The sequence below is a fragment of the Haemaphysalis longicornis genome, unplaced genomic scaffold, assembly GCF_048455015.1.
Source record: "Haemaphysalis longicornis isolate Haplotype H1 unplaced genomic scaffold, Haemaphysalis longicornis Haplotype H1 scaffold_9, whole genome shotgun sequence".
Classification (NCBI taxonomy): Eukaryota; Metazoa; Arthropoda; class Arachnida; order Ixodida; family Ixodidae; genus Haemaphysalis; species Haemaphysalis longicornis.
The window spans coordinates 8,634,720-8,656,876 of NW_027526460.1; the positions used below are offsets into that span (position 1 = coordinate 8,634,720).

The window sequence follows — 22,157 nt, forward strand, 5'->3', positions numbered from 1 at the left end:
CGAAACTGTTGTCTGGTGCTGCACAACCTTATCGGCTAATGCGGCACATTCTGCGTCGTTTAGTGGTTTAGTCGTTTGAGTTTGAACCATTTGAACCTTTTGTGCGGTAAAAATTAACACAATGTCTGACGATTTTACGGTCAGGCTGTGCAAACTCGTGCAGGGGCACCCGGAACTGTACGACATATTTAATGACAACTTTCACAACGAGGATGCGAAAAACAGCGCCTGGAACCTGATTTCGACGGAACTCGGCGTCCCGCGTGAGTGCGCGCAACAGAGTCGGTCTTGTTCGCCGTCAGTACGGTGCCGAAGTGTTCAGACTCAGCCTGTTCTGTTTTTCAGAATCAAAATGCGTGATAAAGTGGAAGTCATTAAAACACCAGTTCGTCAAGGCGAAGAAGGACCAGAACATGACGTGGGATCTGTGGCCGGCGCTCCAATTTCTCGACGAAGCGGCAGACAAAGGGTAAGCCTAGAGTCACTAAAACCTTATTTAGTGACACTAGGTAAGCCTGTACAATTGCCTGTACATACATACTTACTTACGTCATACTGGCCGTCGCTTATTTTATATGGCGCTCCTGTCGTCGCAGTGGACCCAGGAAGCGGAAAAGCATGGCAGCAACGACTGGTCCGGACAATGCTGATCCCCTTGACAGGTGTGCAGCCCATTTCCGACGGGAAGGAGCGTTTGCTTGTTTGACATGCTTGCTTGGCGTTAAGCAGGTGAAATTACATCGCCTGACACAAAAGGTGCTGGCAAGATAAAGCAATATTGTCGTTTTATTTTATAATCTGGCGAGAGGGCGATGTTGTAGCTCCATTTTGTAAGCTGGCAAGACAGACTATTTAAACAGGACATTTTTTTTCTGTATGCAAGACAGCGAACAACAATCGCCGAAAACGCATCGCTGCCGGTGTTTGAGTGACTAGATATCGGTCTGTGATCTCTTGCACAGCGCATTAAGTATTATGGCGTTAGCCCATCAGCAGTGATGTGCAAAGCTGAGCCTAGAAACCGGATAGTGGTGCACGCGGTGCTTATGCAGCTATTGGCAGAACGATAACGCAATGAGCAGCTGTGCGCCCTAGCTAATGCAGACAAAAAACTCGCACAGCACGTACTAAGGCGGGTAATCTCCGCTTTTGTTTCCCGGTCCGGCAGCGCAGGCATGCATGCAGTTCTTATTATGGTTAAAGAAAGTACGGAAGCCAAGGCGACGGGCACAGTGAGGAGGGACACAGCCGCCGCGCACGCTCACCATCTACCTATCTCACACCAGGCGTTATCACTAAGTGTCTCCCGCGCAGTCCGGAGCACGCCACTCGAGCGTTATAGACAAGCCTTTTGCCGACTGTACATGTGGCCTGGACTTTGGCGTGTCATTCCTTGTCTTTACTGTTGTTCAAAGTGTAATAACATTACGGAGCATGTCACTATTTCGTTCTGTCAGCTATTAATCCTTGATATGTTTATTTTACTACCGACATCGCCTTTCATTGACTACTGCAGTTCAATAATTTCTGCTGTATGAAAAGCATTGCTCCGCCCACCTTGTGTTGCTTCCACATCTTCAAAACTTCTCTTTATTGCGGTGCTTTGTCTTTTTGATGCTATTCCATTGCTTGGTTGGCCTCCCCCGTGGTTAGAATAAGCATTCTGTATTTGCTTAACCGGAATTTTATGAAACCATGTCAGTTCGATTTAACAGCTAGAAATAGAAGGAAATTTAAGAAACGTGCCACAAGCTCAACACTCGGCAGCAGTGCAGCAAGGTGTTCTGCTGAGTGTGGGTTTACTAGGGACATTATACCAGCACAAAAAATAACAAAAAGGCTATTAATTCAGGACGAAGATGCATGTCTGCTTGTTTCACCCATGACCGGCCTTATAGATAGTGACCTGCCCATCGCAGCTGGCAACAATGGGAGCCAGTGCGCTGGAAAATTGCTGTGTAAGGACGGCGCACTCCATCAGGTGGGGCTAAGTTTAATCCCCAAACTCACCAGCTTCGCGTCGCTCCCCATGGGGATTACGATTGCTCGCACAAGTAGTGGCAATACCAATCAATGCCGGTTGTACCATCACTGCCTATAAAAGCGGCCAGCAAAAGGAATTCACTAGACCCATTTCTTAGCTATGCATACGCCACGGTACACCGGTAAACCACACTGCAACCGTGTCCATTTGCTCGACTGGCATTCCTTATTTTCGAGCGTTTTTGTTTATTTAAATATGCGGAAACTTTATCAATTGTCACTTTACGTCGAGGAGCTTCCTTTTGACGGGAAGCCCATCTATTCACGTCCAAAACGTTCACAGGGAAGGTTCGAATCAGCATAAAGCAGCCACAACAGGGCCATTGTGTGTGTGGAAGCAGCGTCATTCTTTCGGGAAAACAATGTTTTTCCAGCAAATGGAGTACTGGTCGACGCGAGCATTGTCAACTACTGCGGCGTTTTCACCATAAGCTGGGTTTGGCAGCCGTCCGCGGTGAATGCTTGTGGTGAGGGGCACAGTTATCTTGGGGATATCTTTTTGAGCCACTGCCCCCGTACCGAGGCAATGGGAACCTGGGGAAACCAAACTGACTCTACTGTGCGCCTCCCAGGCTTGCTCAGCTGTACCCTGTGTCGACTGAAAGTATGATGCACAAGCTGTTTCTGCATATTCTGTCGCAAAAGCATTTCTTTTGGGAGGTTTTGCTGCTGAGCCTCCTGACTAAATCGGCCTCTGCATCACACTCACTGCACGTACTTTTTGAAGAATCACTGCCTCTACGTAAGCTGAAGGCCAATCAAGACTGTGCATAAAATGTCTGACGTGTTTTTTTTTCTTTTATATTTGTGCTGTGTGTTGTAATAAGCTAATTTTGAATTGACTGCGCCAACTGTTTCTGTTTTTATTTTTTTTGTGCACTATATAAAACAGTGCGTGCAGAGTGCTTCTTACTGTATTTTTTTTTAAATTCCCAGTTCATGCCATAGATCAAAACGCGCCAAATATTTTTGCCGTTTCTATTCCTTCGGATGTGTGCGAGCTATCAAATCGATATAACGCCATGGAATGCGTTAAAAAAGGGCCACTGGCTGTGGGCACTGTTTTTGCAGACGATACTGGGGTGGGTGCACATTCAGTTGCCTAGCCAAGTAACAATTCCAAGTTGGAAAGCTTTTGACTACACCATCGATCCCATAGAAGGTGTGTACTTGCCCCAATGTGAATCGGGAGACTGAGAACAGGCCGAGAAAAAGATTAAATAACGATAGCAGGCCCAAACGACGCGTATACAACCGTGAAAAGGGGATCAATTGCAGTGTCGCAGGAAGTAACTAAAGAAAGCCAAACAAGCAATAACAAATTTGGCACGCAGAATCTGGGAGCATGCGCTATCTATAAAGCTGGTCCTGGCTAAATCCTGATTTTCATGTTTCCGAAACGAATCACTAGGCCCCTGACACGCTTGGCCAATTGCTGCTCGTGTGATTATCTCCAAGTCATGTCCGACTCTGCTTCATAGCTGACTAGAAAAATTATTTGACCCTTTCCAAAAGGAAAATGTAAAACCTCCCCACTCCCATCTTTCGGTCAAGTGTGCCCCCTCTCCCCCCCTGAAAAAAATTTCTGGCTATGCCCCTGAATGTTTTCCTATTTTGTTAGCATCCCTGTAAACAGCTTTGTCAAGCGTACACAAGACCCGACCTGCTTGCCCTTTTTTTCGAACGGCTTACACTGGGTTCTGACTTTGAAAGTTTCTGCGCCATTGGTTCTACATCATGTCCCTGTTTTCGCAGTGGTTCCAGGAAGCGTAAGCGGGAAAGCATGGCAGCAGCAACTCGTCTGGACGACGGCACCGATCTGATGGACAGGTATGCAGTCCACCTTTGACAGTGTTGCATTTACCGTGTTCAAAGGGTCGCATGGGGTGGCCCTCACGAAATGAGATCACCTCACGTTAAGGGGCAATGTTTGCACTCCTTTGTAAAATCCTCCCTGGCTTCACCCAACATTAACGAGGCCCTGTCAAGTTTTTTTGATAAAATGGCTAACACTGGGGTCGAGTGGACAGTTCACCTTGTTCTCTTATCTTGCTCCCTGCCTTTGCATAATCGGCTTCTTAATCTGTGCCAGGTTGACAAAGTTTTACTCCACCTAGCAAGCTAAAATGATGCATCAGTTCTTAACGCTTCATTTGTGTTACTGCCACAGCACTCCAACCAAAAGCCCTGAAAAGCCGCCAGCGAAGAAGGTTGCTGCACGAGGGAAACAGGCAGCCAGGTAATTGATGCTTTCAACATCTAGGGACATCTCAACAAACTCTATCATACACGGGTTCGTGGAAAGGATAAAAGATACGACATTGAAAGAAAAAGAGTTCACACTTACAGTGCACAGATTATTTATTTATTTGGGAGTGCCTGCCAACAGCACTAGGCCTTGCTTGGGTAGTGCAGTGGAAACAGAAGAAAGAAACATTGAAGTAGGGATACCGGTTGCGAAGGGCAGTGAATCATTAATTACAGTGCAGTGCCGCACGCATGCACACGAATTACACGAGTAAGATATGAACATTGTGGATGGGGACATTAGCAAGCACGAAGGGAGGGACCATGAAAAAGTACAGGCATCTGCAAACACTCATGTTCTAAACATTCGAGTTGATGCATCATATTGGAGAAAACAAATATCGCGAAATACATGTAATGTACACTCAAACGTATGGACAAAACATACGCACGCACATGCAAACAAAAGTGGGAACTCTGAATACCCTGTATACCATACTGAGGGGGCACGGAGAGCTTCAGGTACTTGCATTTTTAATAGCACGTTTGAAAGCAAATATTGCCTGAAAAGACGTCTAAGGATGGATGAAAATCATGATTATACACGCATTGCACACGGCATACAGGAGACAGCGTCACTGTGGTCGGTACATCAATGCACATTTGGGGACGGAATGCTCGCATGGGTGCCCTTAGCCCAACAGAGCTCACTAACAGCTGTCTTGAAGCATTTACAAATGCATACCAAGTGGTACCTTGGTGGGTGATTTATGTGTTGTAAAATTTCAGCCACTTTAATTTGCCTTTTTATGGGACTGTGAAGGCAAACAAGTTTTATACCTTGAAAAGGTTACCATTTCGGAATTCCAATTGTGCCAGTTTTGATGAAGACTCCGAACAGTGGAACTAGATAATAAGGATACAGTCAAACCTCGATATATCGAACATGGGCATATCGAATTATTGCCCGTATCGAACACATTCTATATCACGCGGGGAATCACATGCATTTTTAATTTTTTATTTCGAACTGGGAAGGACATGAAATGGGTATTGCCCAGGCCGCTCGCGCTCTGTTGACAGGCGGCGGGCTATCCCGCAGTACCCTCGAGGATAGCGGTGTCGCGATGGGCGTTCCCGACTGCTGCACATTGGTTGCACCGAAGCTGAATTAGACGGTGCAAAAGAAGAATGCGAGCTTGAAGAAACGTGGGCCAGCTGGAGCGCTTTGTTGGGGCTGAGCCACGAAGCATGTGCATTGATGACTTAGTTGGCGGTGACGACAGCACCGGTACGACGGCGGAGTTGACGGGTGTGGAGATCCTAGCGGAGGTTACTACTGAGCGCACAAACGAAGACGCTGCTGAGGTTGTACCCCCAAGCGCTGATAGTGCCCCGCTCCCGACTTCGACCGAGGCTTCAGCGGTTGTGGCCCTACCGCACCACTACTGCAGCGCTATAAAAGGCATCGGCATGTCGCTTGTTGAGCGTTTGGACTGCGTTGAGGAAGTCGTGTATAACACGCCAGGCTACTCTGCTGCAGTACTTTAAGCCAAAAGAATAAATACTTTGAAGCACCAAGTGAGTATTTACTGCACAATTCGTTCATTTATTGATTTGTACCAGTTTATGACGCGTTTTCTACGTGATTATATAAATCGAATTCTGGTTATATCGAACTATTTCGTGGGCACCGCGCTGTTCGATATATCGAGGTTTCACTGTAGCAGCTGGAAAAGGGACGACAAAGCAGCCACTTTCTCGTACTGCGTGTTACGTTGCAGGGACCAGTTAATGCGATTGGCAGCCGCTTACAAAAGCGGCCAACAAGAAACAAGACTGTAGTGGTGCCACCGGCAGTGATGTTCCACGCGGGGAATTTTTCCCTTTTCAGGGAATTTTCGGCTGCAATTTTAGCCAAAATGGAAAAAAGGAATCTTTAACTGATGCAGGGAATTTTAGGATTCGTATCTCGCATCAATTCGTATCTCGCAACCGGATCTCGCATCATTTATCACTTTGTTTTCTTTTAAAAGGATCTCTTGGCAATTCTTCAGTTTCATGGGAAAATATCCGCAGTCGTGTTCCCGCCAGCCACAAGCATCAAAGACTGCTTCCAATCCAGTTAATAAAACAGGAGGGAGCACAGAGGAACGAGTACCCCCTGACAATGAGCTAATAATGGTGAAGCCGAAGCAGCTGAAGGGCTTATCAAAGGAGCCATGAAGACAAAATACAAGTTTGTGTTATTCGAAAGATTTCATGTTTTATAGTGCCCCCAACGCTTGTCCGAATGCAAACGACGCTTTGTTCACTTTGAAATTAATCAGTTTAAGTTAAAAGTTTGATTTTCGCGCTAAATCGTGTGCTTTGTGGTCTGCAATGACATCACAGACCGCGCTGCAGCCTAGGGTCCCTTGATTCACGCGTCCGCCGTACAGGTGGAGACACTATACGCTGGCACCGCCATTTTGGGGCGCTCGCTCGCTGCCGAAGCAAGTCATTATATCAAAACCGGGCTAAAATTATCGCCGCAACGAGGTTAACTGGCGAAGTTTGAATCATGTTATCTTTTTCTCGTTGCTGGGTCACGTGGGAAACGAAAAGAACGACGCGTTGAGCACGTTGACCCGATAGCAGCGGCACGGGACCGTTGGAAGGGTGTCTCCACCCTGAACGGCAGCGCTGGTATCGAGGTGTTCACGCGTTTGTTTACATTACTCAACCTGGATGGCGCCACCATACCGTGGCATGCCGTTTTGTGCCTTTGGTTTGTTTTTGACCTTCTTTAACCTGACTTGTTTTTCTTCTCAGAGAAAATCGTTGCCTGAAACATAGTGCTCGCTCGACAAATATGGTCATGTAAGACACCGTAGCGTCAATCAATCGGCCAGTATCGTCTGAGACGACCCCAAAGCCCCGCAGTTCTGTGCAGTTAAACAAAGCATAGTGCGCACAGTACCAACAGCAGTACGCATCGGTACTTTATGTTTACATGTGCTTTCGTAGCTTACACTGTTTGTCCCACCATTCTTACGGCTTTAAAAAGAATGTGCCCTGAATTTAAGCGCAAATAGCTCATTCAGCAAGCTTATAAACTCTGCCTAATTTGCGTTTGCTTTTGCCGCCCTCCGCCAATCGCAGAGCTGTCTCATGTGACATCATAGGTTCGGTTGCGGGAAATGAGCTAGTGGGTCGCATGGCCATTCCCTTTTTTCTTAAAGGAGCACTGACACCAATTTTCGGCGTTAATATTATTGCACAGTTCGCTTCCTTCACTCAACAGAATACCCTGGCTGAAATATGAGTGGCCTGCGACGCGAAGAACATAGTTTAATTGGATCTCATTTATCGCGCCGACGGAGCAGCGCGTGGAGCGGCACTCAGCAAATGGACATCAGCGTGACATCATCCCGGGAAAGCCAAAAGAAGTGCGCGGAAGCGCTCGTCAAAAACTCGTTACGTCACTTCACGCGCGCGGGCCCACGAGCGGCGAGCGGGTGCAACACCCTCTCAAGCGGGCGCCGGTGATGTCCGCACAAAGCGGTGAGGTCAGTCAGGGATTCTGTCATATGCGCCGTTCGGGATGAAAGCGCGGGAATTTGAAACAAACGATTTTCAGGCTGTTCAATATAAATAACTATCGCGCGCTGAAGTATTTGAAGTGCTGTTTCAGGTTCGCCAGGCCATTAAGCATCGATAAAAGCAATAAAAGTGTAACATAAAATCTTCGTGTCAGTGCTCCTTTAATTATGTAGCTTATTTAAGCGAAGTTTATGTTAAAAGTGGTGTCAGTATGATTCTAACGAGGCAATCTTTTGAATGAACCAAACTTGTGTTTTCTCTTCATGGCTCCTTTAAGCCTGCTTACATGTATTCCTGTGCAGCATACAAAAAAGCATTTCGGGTGCACCTTATACCCCTGTCACACGGCAAATCTAATGTCATTCAAACTGAATGACATTAGCTGTAAATGACATTCGGCTCGGCCGTGCGGGTCTACACGGCGGAACAAATGTCATTTGATTGTGATAGCGGTGACGATTAGCGAGCTCGCGAAACCGCAAAATTACATTTCAAGTGCATATAGAATGTTTTCACACGTAATATTTAAAAAAAAACGTAACAAAGGAATATTTTTTTAAATAAAAACAAGAAAACCACCGATTTAGGTGACATCAGTAGACATCACAAGCTGAGACAAGTCTGCAAAAAATCCGGATTAGGGTAGCGCGCGCACCGGGGACGAGATTTTCTTTTTTGTTAGTACTTGCTAGTCTTTTTTTATTAGAACAACAATACAAAAAAGAAAACATAAGTTTACTGACAGTTTTTAGAAACAGTATTCTTTGGTTTGTTACTGAATTTTCCTGTCTAGGGACGCGCTACTGCTGTCGAGGCTACTCATTCGGCCGCCAACTGAGGTGTAACTGAGGTCCGGGACCTCAGTTAGCCGGTAAATGTCATTCGCCTTGAATGTCATTCAGCATTCTCGTGTAGCGCCGAATTAATGACATTTAGAGCGAATGACATTTGCTGTAAATGTCATTAGATCTGCCGTGTGACAGGGGTATTAGTCCGCGTGCTGTCAACGAGAGATGGCGCCAGCAGTCCTGGTGCTGGGCTAAAATTATCTCCATTTCCCAACATGTTTTGTTCTTTTTCATACGGGCAGTTTTAACTTAAAACTTTAGCATGCAAAGTGAGTGTTTTTTTTTTGTTTTTTTTGTACAAAACGGTAAATGCAGTTAAATGCTGCCGTGCGGAAGATAAATAATTTTGTTCACGCTAGAACCGTGATTCTATGAACGGCGTTTGCGCCCGGAACGCTACATAAACTAGACACAGGGGGCGCTGGCTGATGCTCAAAACCCAACAGGAAACCACGTAAGACCTATCAGCTGCCAAAAGAAAACGAAGGGAATTTTGCTCGAATTCTTGACAAACCTGCAGGGGGGGAAAAAAAGCTAAAAATGGGAAATTTCTAAACCTCCACATAGGAATTTTTCTCCTCAGTACAATACATAACTGGCCACTGGTTCTGTTTTGCCCTACAATTTGAATGCCAGCATGGAGTTGATGCTGATTACCGTGTTCCTGGTATTTCCCCAATGATGTCCGTTCCCTATGTTGCATTGCGGAGCTACCTCGCGTAAGTATGTGGGCTCCAATTCAAAGTTTTACGTGTTGGGTCATTGCTAGCATTGTTAGACTCCTCACCCTCGGAGGGTGAAGGCTGTTTCACTGCTGAAGACTTTGCACTCATGTACTGTGGTGCGCGCCCGACAGCTGCGCCAGTGGCATTTGCTTTCGCTCACTCTAGCTGTGCTTGCCAAGGCTCTGCCAGGTTGTACTGTATGTGCCTTTTGAAAGTATGTGTACGTGGCAGGTTGCGTACCAACTGAAGGAAGCTCTGGGAATATGTGCCTCTATCAGGAAAAATTTGCGGTAATTTTGTTAAAAAAAAGGAAAGTTGCAATAATGTTGGCTCAAGTAACAGATAATGTAGTTCATCTTCCATGCACTCACCAGACCCTACTACAGTTACTTGCCTTGACAATCCCACAATAATAGTCGTTTCTCTCTCCATCCACTCTACTGCACTACATTCCCACAGCTGTTGCACTAGAGTGTGGTAACACCGTGGCTACAATAAGCTGCCAACGGATTAAATAAGCACAGCCATGCAGGACACAAGGGCCAAGAGTATGAGTTGGAGTCTGATGTTAACACAGGTTCTAGCAAGTCTCTCAAAGTCTTCTGCAAAGGATTAACTTACGCATAACTATAATGCAACACTGGAACTTGAGACTTCACTCCTTTATTCTTCTTTTTTTTTTTTTTTTTTTGCGGCTGCAACAACAAAATAAGCAAAACATTTGTCACATAGTTTAAACCCACTGGTTTTACCGATAAGTGACAGAATTCTATAATCTTGAATGGCTTGCAGTTTGAAAAAGAGATGTTACTTGGGACAAAGCCCCATAATTAGGCAGGTTAGTATCAGTAAATGGAAATATCGTGCGTTCGAAAATATCAAGTCTTTTGTAAGGCTCTACTTTGTCATTCATATCAGAAAATACCTGACACTATTTGCAGTGTGTTTTGCAATTTTTTGGAAGCTATTCAAATCACTATGGGGTTTACTAGGCTTTCTTCTGTGTTGTTTCGTACATTGCTACTTCTATTTCAGTTGGATTTGTATACAAAATTACAATATTCCTTTACATTTATAGAGAAGTCTTCTTTATTCTGTATGACAGCATCAGGTGGCATTGTGGGAGCTTGTTTTGTAACCTACAAAAGTGCTCAGGGAATACCTGGGTAACTAGGGAAATCTGGAAACGTCAACTTGGGAGACGTCATGTCATTAGATAAAGTTCAAAACGTATGCCCCCGGAGTTTGTTCCTCTGCAACTTGGGGATATTGGTTGTGAGGACAGACACATTGGCAAGTATTGACGATGGCATTTGATGGATTGAGAGCACTGCTAATTCATAAAAAAAAAGTAAATCTGTAAACAAGTAAAATGTCCATATTGCCACGGGGAAAACTAGAGGACAACGAACGATGTATTTATGAGGGATTGCTGAGCAATCAAAGACAGGATGTTTAGTGAAGGGTGTTGGTGGAAGAAGACGACGAGGTCTTGTGTGGTACATTCTGAATGTTAGTGGCAGCCCAGCCTTTCCTACTGTAGAGTAAATACTGTAAATACATTTTTTTACCGCATCCTCACCTCGTAACAATATTAACCAACAAGTAGTTGAATGTCAAAGTTTTAAAGGAGCCATGAAGACAAAATACAAGTTTGTGTTATTCGAAAGATTTCGTGTTTTAGAGTGCCCCAGCGCTTGTCCAACTGCAAACAATGCTTTATTCACTGAGAAATTAATAATTTAGGTTAAAATTTTGATTTTCCCGCTAAATCGTGCGTTTTTGTCGTCTGCAATGACATCGCAGGAACCGGCCGCTCTACTGCCGATTGGGATAACTCGTTAGTGAACCTAGATGACGCCACCATACCGTGGCATGCCGTTTTCTGCCTTTGGTTTGTTTTTGACCGTATTTAAACCTGGCTTGTTTTTGTTCAGGGAGAAAATAATCGTTTCAGGAAACATAGTGCTCGCTCGACAAATGTGGTCATGTAAGACAGCGTTGCTTGCGTCAATCGGCCAGTGTCGTCTGAGACAACCCCAAAGCCCCGCAGTCCTGTGCAGCTAAGCCAAGCATAGTGTGCGCAGTACCAACAGCAGTACGCATTGGTACTTCGACATGTACTTTCGTAACTTCCACTGTTTGTCCCACCATTCTTATGTCTTTAAAAAGAATGTGCCCTAAATTTAAGCACAAATAGCTCGTTCTGCAAGCTTATAAGCTCAGCCTAATTTGGGTTTGCTTTTGCCAGCTTCTGCCAACCGCAGAGCAGGCTGGTATGACATCATAGGTTCTGTTGCGGGAAATGAGTGAGTGGGTTGCATGGCCATTCCCTTTTTCCCTAATTATATAGCTTATTTGAGCGAAGTTTGCGTTAAAACTGGTGTCAGTATGATTCTAACGAGGCCGTCTTTTGAATGAACCAAACTTGTGTTTTGTCTTCATGGCTCCTTTAACGGTCGTGTGGCACGAGCCTTTCAGGAGATGAAACCTCATGTGCTCCGGTCACTAGGTACTGCAGAATTTCCCAGCACCTAGTGGAGTAGCATTCTCCCAGCATGCTACTGGGAAAATGTAGCATGCTGGGGGTACTTGATGGTCAGGTGCCACCAATGAGAACGAAGGGCAGAAGTAGCACGTTCAGTAGAATATTACCTGGTGACGTTTGACATATTCCACCAGTGTGACTGGCTTCAACCAGGTAGCAGCATTACAAGGCTTATTTGGATAGATAGGCACACACTCAATCCAGACAGGAACCCTATCCAAGCGGTGTGATAGAAAGAATGGTCCCATCAGCTCGGGGTTCACAGGTGTGCGGTAAAGGGAAGAGATTACCACTGACAAGTCACAGTGCCTCATTGCCATGCAAAATATGGCGCAGTGAAATATGCAAGGAGCTGGCTGCAAAAGTGGCTTGCCTCATCATAACAGCCGATGAGGCAGGAACACATACAATACAACAGGAATACATGGGTAGCCCCTGTTGCGAGTAATGCAGAGCCCCATGTATTAAGATGTGCCAACCCTTGAATGTCCAGTGCCTGTATGTATTCCAGTTACCTCTCTCTTTACTTACTTCATGCTTGCATCTATTTTTCCGGTAGAAATTCACCACAGGACTCTACTGGTCTTGCCGGCACGATCGTGGCAAACAGCTCACCACAGAGCTTTCTGGCTGAAATTCCTTATTCGTATTGGAGGTACGAATCACAGCGTGGCTATGCCGGCGGGTTCTGTGTAGTGACCAGCCAGCTTGAGCGCCACATAAAGTTGACAGTGCCCGGTGGCTTCAAGGTGGTGGCTGTACTCTAACGAGAGCTCCCGCAGCATGACGGAACTTCTGCAGCTATGGGTGTATGCTGGAATGCCTTGTTCTGAGCCATGCTGCCATGCTGCCTCCCTGTGCTGCGGGGTGCCTGCGAATGCACTGGTCTGGGTACTTGCTGCGACATGCTGCAAGGGACGTCCCCGTGTTCTGTTTGCTGCTCCACTGTGGTAGATCGGATGGTGCTGCTGGGCCTCCGTTTTCTTCACAGTGGTCCGGCACTTTTGGTTGAGGCTGGGTACAGCAGGCTGGAGCAGCAGCGGGGGAAAGTGTGCTTTGGTGTCGTTGGCTTCCCTCCCTGGCGCTGGAAAGAAACGAAAATTAAAGGAGCCATGAAGAGAAAACACAAGTTTGGTTCATTCAAAAGATTGTCTCGTTAGAATCATACTGACACCACTTTTAACGTAAACTTCGCTCAAATAAGCTACATAATTAGGAAAAACGGGAATGGTCATGCGACCCACCAGCTCATTTCCCGCAACAGAACCTGTGATGTCACATGAGCTAAGCTCTGCGATTGGCGGAGGCTGGCAGAAGCAGACGCAAATTAGGTAGAGCTTACAAACTAGACGAACGAGCGATTTGCGCTTAAATTTAGGGCACATTCTTTACAAAGCAATAAGAATGATGGGACAAACAGTATAAGTTACGAAAGCATATGTAAACATAGAAGTACTGATGCGTTCTGCTGTTCGTACTGCGCACAGCATGCTTTGGTTTAGCTGCACAGCACTACGGTGCTTGGGGTTGTCTCAGACGACACTGGCCGATTGACGTAAGCAACGGCGTCTTACGTGACCCCATTTGTCGAGCGAGCACTGTTTCAGGGAACGAATATTTTCTCCCAGAACAAAAACAAGCCAGGTTTAAATGCGGCAAAAACAAACCAAACGCTTGCCACGGTATGGTGGCGCCATCTAGGTTACGGAACGTAAAGGAACGCGGGAACAAACCAACACCGCTGTACAGGGTGGAGACAACCTTTGAACGGTCCCGTGCCGCCGCAATTGGGCCAACGGGCTCAACGCGTTATTCTTTTCGTTTCCCACGAGACCTAGCAACGCGAAACAGACAATATGATTCAAACTTCTTCAGTAAACCGCGTTGCGGCGATACTTTTAGCGCGGTTTTGACACAATGACTTGCTTCGGCGGCGAGCGAGCAACCGAAAAAGGCGGCGCCAGCGTATACGTGTGTCTCTACCCTGTACGGCGGATGCGTGAATGAAGGTACTCTAGGCTGCAGAGCGGTCGGTTCCTGTGATGTCATTTGGGGCCACGAAAACGCACGATTGAGCGGGAAAATCAAAATTTTAACCTAAATTGTTTAATTTCTCAGTGAATAAAGCACCGTTTGTATCCGGACAAGCGCTGGGGGCACTATAAAACACGAAATCTTTCGAATAAAACCAACTTGCATTTTCTCTTCATGGCTCCTTTAACGGTGGCACTGGTTGGAGTTCTCAGTCTGCATGGGTTTCTGGCGAAAGCTTGTGGAGCATGGTGGTGTCATTTGCATCTGTGTAAGGTTTGAGGGGGTGGTCTTTCGCAAGAGCGCCTCAGTTCTGGACACACATGCCTGGCTTAGAAACAAAGCTTGCTACTATGTCTGTTCTACTGTTGTGCTAAATATGAGCCCATATGCATATTATGGGAGACTGTCTAAAATGCGTGTTCTTTTTACAGCACCTCCCCTGTGAAAGTTGATGCAAGCACTGTTGCTCCTGCAGTGAATGAACCCAGCAGCGCTTCATCTAGCAAGCTGTCGCAGACCAAAGCCATGTACGTAACAACGCGCGAAATGTTGTCATTAATGCTTTATTGTGCGTGTGGGCAAGCTGTGGTTCTCCCGTTCAGGAAACCAGCTGTGTGCCAGTGTCCTTCTGCTCTTTCATATAGGCTGCCCACAAGGGTGTTTTGGCTGTGCCATGAGGTGAAGTTACGTCCTTGTGTGGTGCTGATGCCAGCTGATACAGTATGCTTTGTAAAATACAGCTAAACAGTTTGCTTGCTGTGCTTTCAATTTTAGCATTTTTAAAAGTCCATTTATTTCTTACTGCGGGTGCTGGGGCCAGGCAAGGTGGGTGCACCGAACAACTGTATGTGAATATTTTTGTCAGCAACTTACGCTCACGACTGGTGAGGTTATGTAATCCAGTTCTGGTATGCAGAACAAGAAAAGGCCTGGAGGGGGATCCATTGCTGCAAGGTAACGGGATAGCGTGTTAGCCATGGAGCAGGATTTTTTGTGAAGGCGAAACAGCGCTCGCTCGGGCTTCCCAACAAAGTTACGGTGTTGGGCATGGCGCTGACGTGCCCTCCCGTGGGTGGGCGAGACAAGATTCCTGCAGTGCACTTTCTGAGGAATCTGGCTGTTAAAAGACCCTTTGGTGGCGATTCACCACCTTAATTCTTGCTCCGTTGCCGCAACAGCACGTGCAGGTGGCACGATTGAGTCGCAGTCAGACGACGAGGAGTTCAGGGAAAAAAGACAAAGGCGCCTTTGCTCATATTGAGAACCAGTCCTCATTTATCACCTCATGCTATAATAAGCTACTTATGCTGTTGTTAGAGTGCTTATTGTACAGCCTTTGTTACAGTTTTTAGCCTCGTTCAAAATTCATTAGTTTGCAAAAGTTGAATATGAACGCCACCATTCGCTATACCTGTAACGCCAGTAATATGCAAGGAATGCAATACACTTCCTTGTGGTGCCCGACAAGTCACTAAAAGGCAGCTGCAGTGTTGTGGTTGCTTGTGAAAGGCCCGTTTGGTTTGGTGTCTTGCTTGCCAACGTGAGAGCTGCTGGAAATGTTCCCAAACCACAGACCGCAGAAACCCATTGCCAAGATGCAGCCGGAACCTGTGCAGCCTACGGTGGGCAACAGTGCTGGACGTAGGCGCAGTCAGAGGTGGTATTTTCTTCCTTCATGGCATTGGTGTTGCACTCGCTCTATTGCTTAGCCCACAGCCTCTCATTGCATGCATATGCGCACGGCCTTTGTTTGAGTGTGGTGCACATGGAAGTGGTGTGAGGCATAGCTGACATATCTATGCTATGGTGCCAGCTTGCAGTGTTGTCTTGCATCTGGGGAGGACTGCTTATGCTTTTCGAACGGATTTTCTTGCATGCGCATGCTGTCGTTGTGGGGCAACCACAGCAGCCACCCGGTACCTGTGGGCCCCAGTTGGCAGCCGCACATTGCCCTGCCTCGCATCCCTTTGCTGTCCTACTGGTGCGTAGGCCGTCGTCTTAAGTACCAGTGTGCCTGCATTGTTTTCTGCACCTCCTTGCACCAAATTGCTTGCTGCATGGTGGTAATACAGTGTAGACCATTTATAAAGTAACCGCTTATAGTGGGGGACCGGATATAACGTTTGTGACTACCGGTTTGTCTCCCATAGAACTCAGTGCATAAGCATACCGCTTAGACTGTGGTTGGCCGAAGCACAATACCGTTTATAGTGCAGTTTTTCAGCAGGTCTGCTGATCTACCGTAGCAGCTGGGGTATCGTTTTAGGGTAGCAAAAGAAAAAAAAAGGATAAAATCAGCCCTCTGATGCAGCGCACACCCCTTGTTCTCCTCTAACTTGGACACACAAGAAAAAAATTGGCACCCTTTAGTTCGCGCGTACGTGATAACCACAACCACACCACAACCGTCCTTGCTTGATGCACTTTGGAAGATAGCGACCCCCCTCCCCATCTGCGAGCGGCAAGTTGTTGCTATTAAGCGTGAACCGCATGGCCCGTTCTTGCACACGATCCGTGCACGTCGGCGTTACGCGTGCGTTTTTTTTCTTATGCTCGTGTCAACGATTCTACACTCACGGTGGCCTCTTTGTGTGGCAATGAGAGGAGCCTGATGACTTGCACCAATGGGGAGACGTGCACCTAATGGCGGGAGATTCGAAGCGCTCCAAACAACCGGCTGGCTGCACCAGAGATGTTTAGGCTTACCACCGCGGTATTTTTTTATCGGTGCTCTCACAGGCAACGTGGATAGCATTTTATATTCCACTTTTCGCCCAGATTACCAGCTCTTTTCTTGCATGAGCATCTTCGCTTGCACCTCGTGCTGCATTTCAGCGAGTGGTTAGAAGTGGTGGCTGGAGCTGCGTGCACCACTTCATGGCCAGTGCCGACGCCAGTAATGATAAATATAGGATGACTTGAGAGGTAGGCTACGATGTGGTTGGATTTGCGCATGTTTTCGTTATAGCTCGGTGTCGCTTATAGTGCGGATTTTTGCGGCTCCCACAACATACGTTATAAGCAGTCTACGCTGTAGTGATTTGGCCGCTGCCTGTGCTGGGCAACAGTCTCATTGTCGGGTTGTTGGAAAGAGTCGAGCATTCATTCATTCATCCGTTACAGGTTTGGCCGTGACGAAAGTGCTGCTGCGACGCAATCTGCAAACGAGGTGGTCACGTTTTCACAGGCCAAGTGAGTGAGCTCATGGCACTTTGTGACATTCCCATGATGGGCAGCGTCACTTGTGTGTCCAGCAGAAGCGTGTACATTGCTTGTTGCAGAAGGCTGCACTGTATGTGCGGCGTTAGTTCTGTCTTGCATGCTAGCAAATGATACAAAACAAATGTTTCCAAGCGGGCAAACTTGGTACCGAGGAAGCCAATGCCACAGGCCTGGTTTGTTAGCGCACGCTCTACAGGATTATTGTTGATCCTGAAAACTAGGTTTATAGGGCACTCCATGGTACTTGCACTGATACACTCAAAACGCTGTAAACTGTGGCACCTTGAATCGCATGGAACAGCGAGCGCAATTTCACCACCTAGCCAAAGTAGTTAGCAGGGATTGCGCGAGTGATACCAGTAGAAGGGGCTGAGCAGACCATTAATATCATATGCTGCATTATTGGACCAAAAAGTCTGTTTTGGCTGACTTTTTTTTCTTTTTTTTTTTTTCAATTATTTTATTTTATTTTATTTTTTGACATTTACATGCCAAGAAAACAAACTAATCGCGTGTTGACAGAGACAGAGTGTGAAAAATGCGTTAGAATTACTGCTGGTAACATGAAAACCAGTTAGAATCGTTGATGCAATACTGGTGGTACTTCATGCTTGCTCATCGAAGAAGCAGTGTTGCCCACCACAGCAATTGTTGGGCAGGTCAGAGGACAGTTGTTCAGCTTCTTTAAATGTCGTGCCCATCAGTCGCCCAGTACAGTGATAAAAAAAAAATGTCAAAGCCCCTCTCTTGAAAGAAAGGTGGTTTAAGATGCGGAGCTCTCTCCTATGAAACCTGAGTCAAAGCCAGAGTACAAAATTGATTCTCCCAAAGTCCAAAATCCAAACTGCCAAGGTCCAAAGCCAAAGTCCACTTTGACTCGGCCGAAGTCCAAAGCCAACGTCCAACCCCACACCATGAAAGCCCAAAGCCATAGTCCAGCCCTGCTTATAGGGAATGTATTTTATCATCATCATTGCTAACCATCTGCTGCCAAACTGTATTTTGCATATTACTAAAGGTCCGTTAGGTGTGCAAAGACATGCCATTGTTACGTGGTGTACGATTGATGTGCCCCTTGTGCAGCCCATTGTGTGAAGTTGGCTTTTCTGCAGTGTGTTTTACTTGGACGTCAACGCCATCAGCGAGGCATAGGAAGCTTCCCTTCAAATAAAAGAAAGAAAAATACAGCAGTACTGCCACGCCTTTTTAGCAATTTAGTAAGGCTTCGCTCTGGAAAAACAAAAACAAAAAAAAAACGGGAACCTGTTGCATCTTCTCAGCAATTTAACCAAACCAGACTTTTAGATTGCATGCTGCCATTCAGAGACACTATCGGCCACACAGCAGCTGCGTCGCTGACGTGAAGTGTGCTCTGAGTCCAGCACCCCACTGCCTTCGTTGTACATTTTTCGTGACTTCCCCACAATGGAGAGCCATGCTAAGCAAGATTTTCGTATCTGCAAATACCGGACTCGGCATCCTCGGCAAATACCGGACTCGGCAGAGGGAAGCACGATGTAGGCCAAGGCGTAAAGCTCCGGCGGCAGGAAGTTTGTCGGCGCTGTTTAGGCCCATTGCTGGGCCAGACGCTGTGTGTTTTGTGGCATGTGACTGGAAGTGTACTGCGTGAACGGCATGAGTTGTTTGTGCCCTGTACAAGGCAAGTGGCGCCTGTTTGGGAATGCCGGTCACTGCGCATGCGGTAGCAGATGGGAACAAGTGGCCGTGACACTCCGTGTGCTCTCTCTGCTAAAGACCGATGAATTACAAAGGGCTTCAGCAGAACTGGGAAAAAAAAAAAAAAAAAAAACTAAAAAGACGCGTGTTGTTTTGCATGGAGAAATGTAATAATGCTGACAGAGAGGGAAGATAATGTGCGACGGTACATGGCAGCAACGAGGCCACACAAACTGCAGTGCCCTCTATACAGGGTTATCTCCACACTTCAAGATGCCCTTGAATTACTGCCTAGCGGGTGGCTGGCTTGAAGACTAAGAAGGTAAACTCCGTTCCTATTTGTGAAAAAATGGTGAATGCTCTTCCCATGTGATGGACGCGGTGCTACAAAGACTGATTCTAAGCACGCCTGCTAAGGCAACTAACTGGCAGGGCACATTGCTGCGGCAAGGCCAATAAGGATTCGCCTGAAAGCACAGGGAGGGCAGAACAAACGCTGTAGAAGGGCTGTTATGGCCCACGACCCACGGTAACTTTCAAACTGCATTCTGCCTAGTTGTCATTGCGTTTGAATGGATACTGTATGGACAGATGCCCTTGCCAACTAAGAATGCATGCTTCTCGGATCGGAGTTTTTTGCAACTTCCGTAGCCTGCGCACTCTCACTCTTGTTAATTCCCATAAAGCTGGCATAGAAGAACAAAGCTTTGCACACTTATACGTGAGCCTGAAAACTGTGAAATGTTAATGCCTGGAAACGCAGCATTATTTCTTGTAGCTCGGGTGTTGCTAGTTTTGTGACTTGTTTTTGGCAGTCCGCGATTTGTTGGGAGCACAATGGATCACAATGTAGTGCAGGTTAAGGGAGGGAGGTCAGGTGTGTACCATTGATGGAGGGTGGGGGGGCTGTGTTAGCAAAGAACTTGTTGGCAAAAATTGAAACAGACAGGTTTGAGAGGTTGGTACGGTAGGCTAAGCAGCGATAGTCTATTTTCCGCAGCTAAACGAGAAATGACAGCGCAGAAGTCAGACGAAGATTAATAAGACACACAAGACAGTGGAGGCGCAACATTCGCTGCCATTTATTGCATGGAAGCTAACCTTGCCGTCAAGGAGTGTTTTTGCAGTATGCGGTCATCACTGGTGCACATGGGGTGGCACGTGGCCATTGGGCGGTAGAAACGCCATACACCGTTGGCTCTGCACAGCGCTCCCAGCTGCACGAATCACGTGGGCACGATCGACGGCATCGCCAGAAATCTCATTTGTGGCACTGATCGAGCAGTGCTATCGGCCCGAAGTGGTTGCTTATTGGAGGATTTCATTTGTGATGCAAAAGATGCTTGAAACACAGAAAGCCAGAGAGGGTCTGAGTCACAGAACCTTGGTCTGTGAAGCAAAAGGCCGCACGTATTTGGAACAAAATCTGGTCATTGATAACATGCTGGATCATGCTGACCACATGCACAGAGTAAGTGTTGAGTGTTGATGTGCGGAGTGTTATCAGTGCTCAAATGAAGGCAAATAGCGCAGCACTAAAAGGGTTCCAGCTTTTCAGTTTGTGAAAATACGTGTCAAACGTGAGGGGACATCGTAGCCAACATCTCGGAACTCTTGACTTTGCCCGACAGGATAATAAAGCAATGCATAACACGTTTTGGAACATGTGCAGGTGTCGTCATCGGTAATGTGGTAGTTCAGTGACAGAGTAGTTAGCTGCGTTGACGGTTTCCCTTCCCTGCCCCTCCCTGTTGCTTTGCAGTAGCAGCAGCCAGGCGACGAATACAGAGCCATCGGGTGTGGTGCCCACAGTGCCTCCTCAGGTCTCGAAGCCGCAGACTACAGGAGCCAAGGCTACACCACGGGGACGGCGCAGCACCAGGTGTTACACGCACACTCACTTCAGATGTGTGGGCCCTGTCTTGCCATGACCGATTGGGAGCCTCTATTTTGTGGTCTAGCGTGTGGGATAACGGGGGATCCTGACTAGCTACGCGAGAGTAAAAACTACCAAGCTGTACTACTAGCCCCTTGGCGGAATCCAAAGTGGTGGCTTTCATGTCGAGTAAATACAGATACAGTTGAACCCCTTTGTAAGAGACACATACCGGGGAGCAGTTTCTGTCTCTTATATGAGATGTCTCTTATAAGCAGGGAACCATGTTTTCACTTACTAATCAGATCCTAGTTCAATGTTGGCATCGTATGACTAAAATAAGCTCAAAAGAACGCTACAGCATGTTTCAAAAGATTCATTCTAATTTATGTTGGCCCTGAAAATTTATGAAACAGTTCTGAATCTTTGTTTGCTTCATGACTGTATTTAGTTTTCTACAACCGATTCTACAAGCTTCTTTTCCTTTCCTTGTTTGTGGAAGATGAATCGTAGATGTTGAGTTCACAAGCCTGATGAATAGTCAGAGAGCACAGCTTCTTCTGCTGTGTGCTCAGGCTATTCATTACGCTTGCAGGACCCAACATCTGCGATGCTTCTTGATTGGGAGCTACGCGAGTGGGAGAGCCCGCATATGCGATCGCGCTCGATGCAATAGATGGCAGTGGGCTTCAATCACTTCTGTAAGTTGCATTTCCATTGTCAGGGCTTCTCATCGTCATTTCATAGCTGACTGAACCACTTTGTGTTTGCTGAAGTTATAATAAATAGCGACTGCAGGCGTCTGTCGTCCACCTGTGTTTCCAAATGGAAGCAACTGTAATTAGTGACTGGTGGCACTGCATCTAAAGTTAAAGTGTCTGTTACAAGCGAGATTATTGATTAAAGTTCAAGAATGACTTGACCCTTATAACCAATCTTCCACATCCGATGTCTGTTATAAAAGAGGCCAATTTAATGGGAAAGATAGGGCAGCCAACCATGTGGCTCAATGGTGTCTCTTATACCCATTTGTCTCTTACATCCATGTCTCTTATAATGAGGTTCAACTGTAATGTGCCAACAACTCGGCCGTTGCTCACAGGAGAGCCGGGGGGCTCTGCTTGCTTGCCCAGCTGCTTGGTGGGGAAGGGAAGTTCCTCTGTGATAGGGGGTGCCAGTGAGGGTCTGTGCTCTGGCATCCTCGCTTGCAAGTCGCATGGTATCACAGGTATGGCACGTCACGTGCTGCAAGCCAGGTAGCTAGCACGCATGTGACCGTGCTGCTGTCCAAAATAGCTGTTCCTGCAACTGGCGAAGCCCAGCCACTTCGATTTTGGCCTTAACCTGCTATC

The 22,157-nt window shown here is 46.7% G+C and overlaps 1 protein-coding gene across 6 annotated transcripts in view; it reads left to right on the plus strand.

Moving 5' to 3' along the window:
* The first annotated feature begins 33 nt into the window (after positions 1–33).
* The window catches only part of LOC144152021 (uncharacterized), a 27,261-nt gene continuing 5,137 nt past the window's right edge, over positions 34–22,157 (plus strand). Inside the window, exons 1-10 of one of the 6 annotated variants that reach the window (XM_077683210.1) lie at positions 34–263; positions 346–469; positions 597–662; positions 3,799–3,873; positions 4,214–4,282; positions 12,556–12,651; positions 14,462–14,557; positions 15,937–16,011; positions 17,154–17,222; positions 20,692–20,811. In XM_077683210.1, coding sequence (XP_077539336.1) covers positions 122–263; positions 346–469; positions 597–662; positions 3,799–3,873; positions 4,214–4,282; positions 12,556–12,651; positions 14,462–14,557; positions 15,937–16,011; positions 17,154–17,222; positions 20,692–20,811 — 932 coding nt within the window. In that variant the 5' untranslated portion in view covers positions 34–121. Of the gene's footprint in view, positions 264–345; positions 470–596; positions 663–3,798; positions 3,874–4,213; positions 4,283–12,555; positions 12,652–14,461; positions 14,558–15,603; positions 15,688–15,936; positions 16,012–17,153; positions 17,223–20,691; positions 20,812–22,157 lie in introns of all 6 variants that reach the window. The other 5 variants (XM_077683209.1, XM_077683212.1, XM_077683213.1 and 2 more) reach the window with 5 other exon arrangements.